The 920-nt window shown below is 69.0% G+C and overlaps 1 protein-coding gene across 1 annotated transcript in view; it reads right to left on the reverse strand.

The window, feature by feature from the left end:
- Nucleotides 1-920, reverse strand: part of EPPK1 (epiplakin 1) — a gene marked incomplete at its 5' end in the record, with an annotated part of 30223 nt that overhangs the window by 17634 nt on the left and 11669 nt on the right. Inside the window, one exon of the mRNA XM_035897689.1 lies at nucleotides 13-268. Coding sequence (XP_035753582.1) covers nucleotides 13-268 — 256 coding nt within the window. The remainder of the gene's footprint in view (nucleotides 1-12; nucleotides 269-920) is intronic.

Consider the following 920-nt stretch of genomic DNA (forward strand, 5'->3'; position numbering starts at 1 on the left):
AAAGTGGGCCGCCCCGGTAGGCCGCCTCCACGGGCAGGCGGTGGCTGTGCACGGGGTCGATGATGCCGCCGGTGGCGATCTGGGCCTCCAGCAGGCGGATGCCGTGCTCCTTGACGATGAGCTCCTTCTTCATGGCCTGGAAGAGGGAGATCTGGTCGCCGGTGCAGGGGTCGGTGTAGCCCGTCACGGCCCTCTCGGCCGACAGGAGCTTCTCGTGCAGCTCGCTGCCCACCAGCCCGGACGAGACGGCCTCGTCCACGGAGAGCTTCTTGTTGGCGAGCGGGTCAACGACAAAGCCGGTGGCAGGCTGCGCCTCCCGCAGCCCGCGCCTCCAGCAGCACCAGGGCCGTGCCCTGCCTCAGGATGCCCTTCCACATGGCCTGGTAGATGCTCATCTTCTCCATCTTGGCGGGGTCGGCCTTGGAGGGCACCAGCACGCCGGCGATGCAGCCCGTGCCGTCCAGGTAGCGCTTGACGGAGGCCATTTCCGTCACCTCCTCCACCGTCTTGGAGCCCTGGACGAGGTCGGCCAGCGTGTCCTTGTCGATGATGCCCGAGTCCACCAGGTCCGAGGCCGTCACCTGCCTCCTGAGGCCCGTGAATTTCACGTTGCTGCTCCGCTCCACCGCCTCCTCGATGAGGACGCTGAGCAGCCTGGCCAGCTCATCCAGCGCCAGGCTCCCGGCCCGCGCCTTCCCCACCAGCTCCTGCCTCTTTGCCTCGGAGACGTACTGGGAGAAGAGGAGCTCCCACAGGGAGACCCTCCTGCCACGGAAGTCGCCCGCCGAGATCTCGACGGTGCGGGACTTCAGGGACCGCTCCAGCTCCCGCTCCCGCTCCAGCTCCCGCTCCCGCTCCCGCTCCTGCTGGGAGGCCGGTGCCTTGCCGTTCTCGGCCGGCGGCGGGGCTTCCCGCTGCGT

Source organism: Egretta garzetta, unplaced genomic scaffold (assembly GCF_000687185.1).
Source record: "Egretta garzetta isolate BGI_Z169 unplaced genomic scaffold, ASM68718v1 scaffold460, whole genome shotgun sequence".
Taxonomy (NCBI): domain Eukaryota; kingdom Metazoa; phylum Chordata; class Aves; order Pelecaniformes; family Ardeidae; genus Egretta; species Egretta garzetta.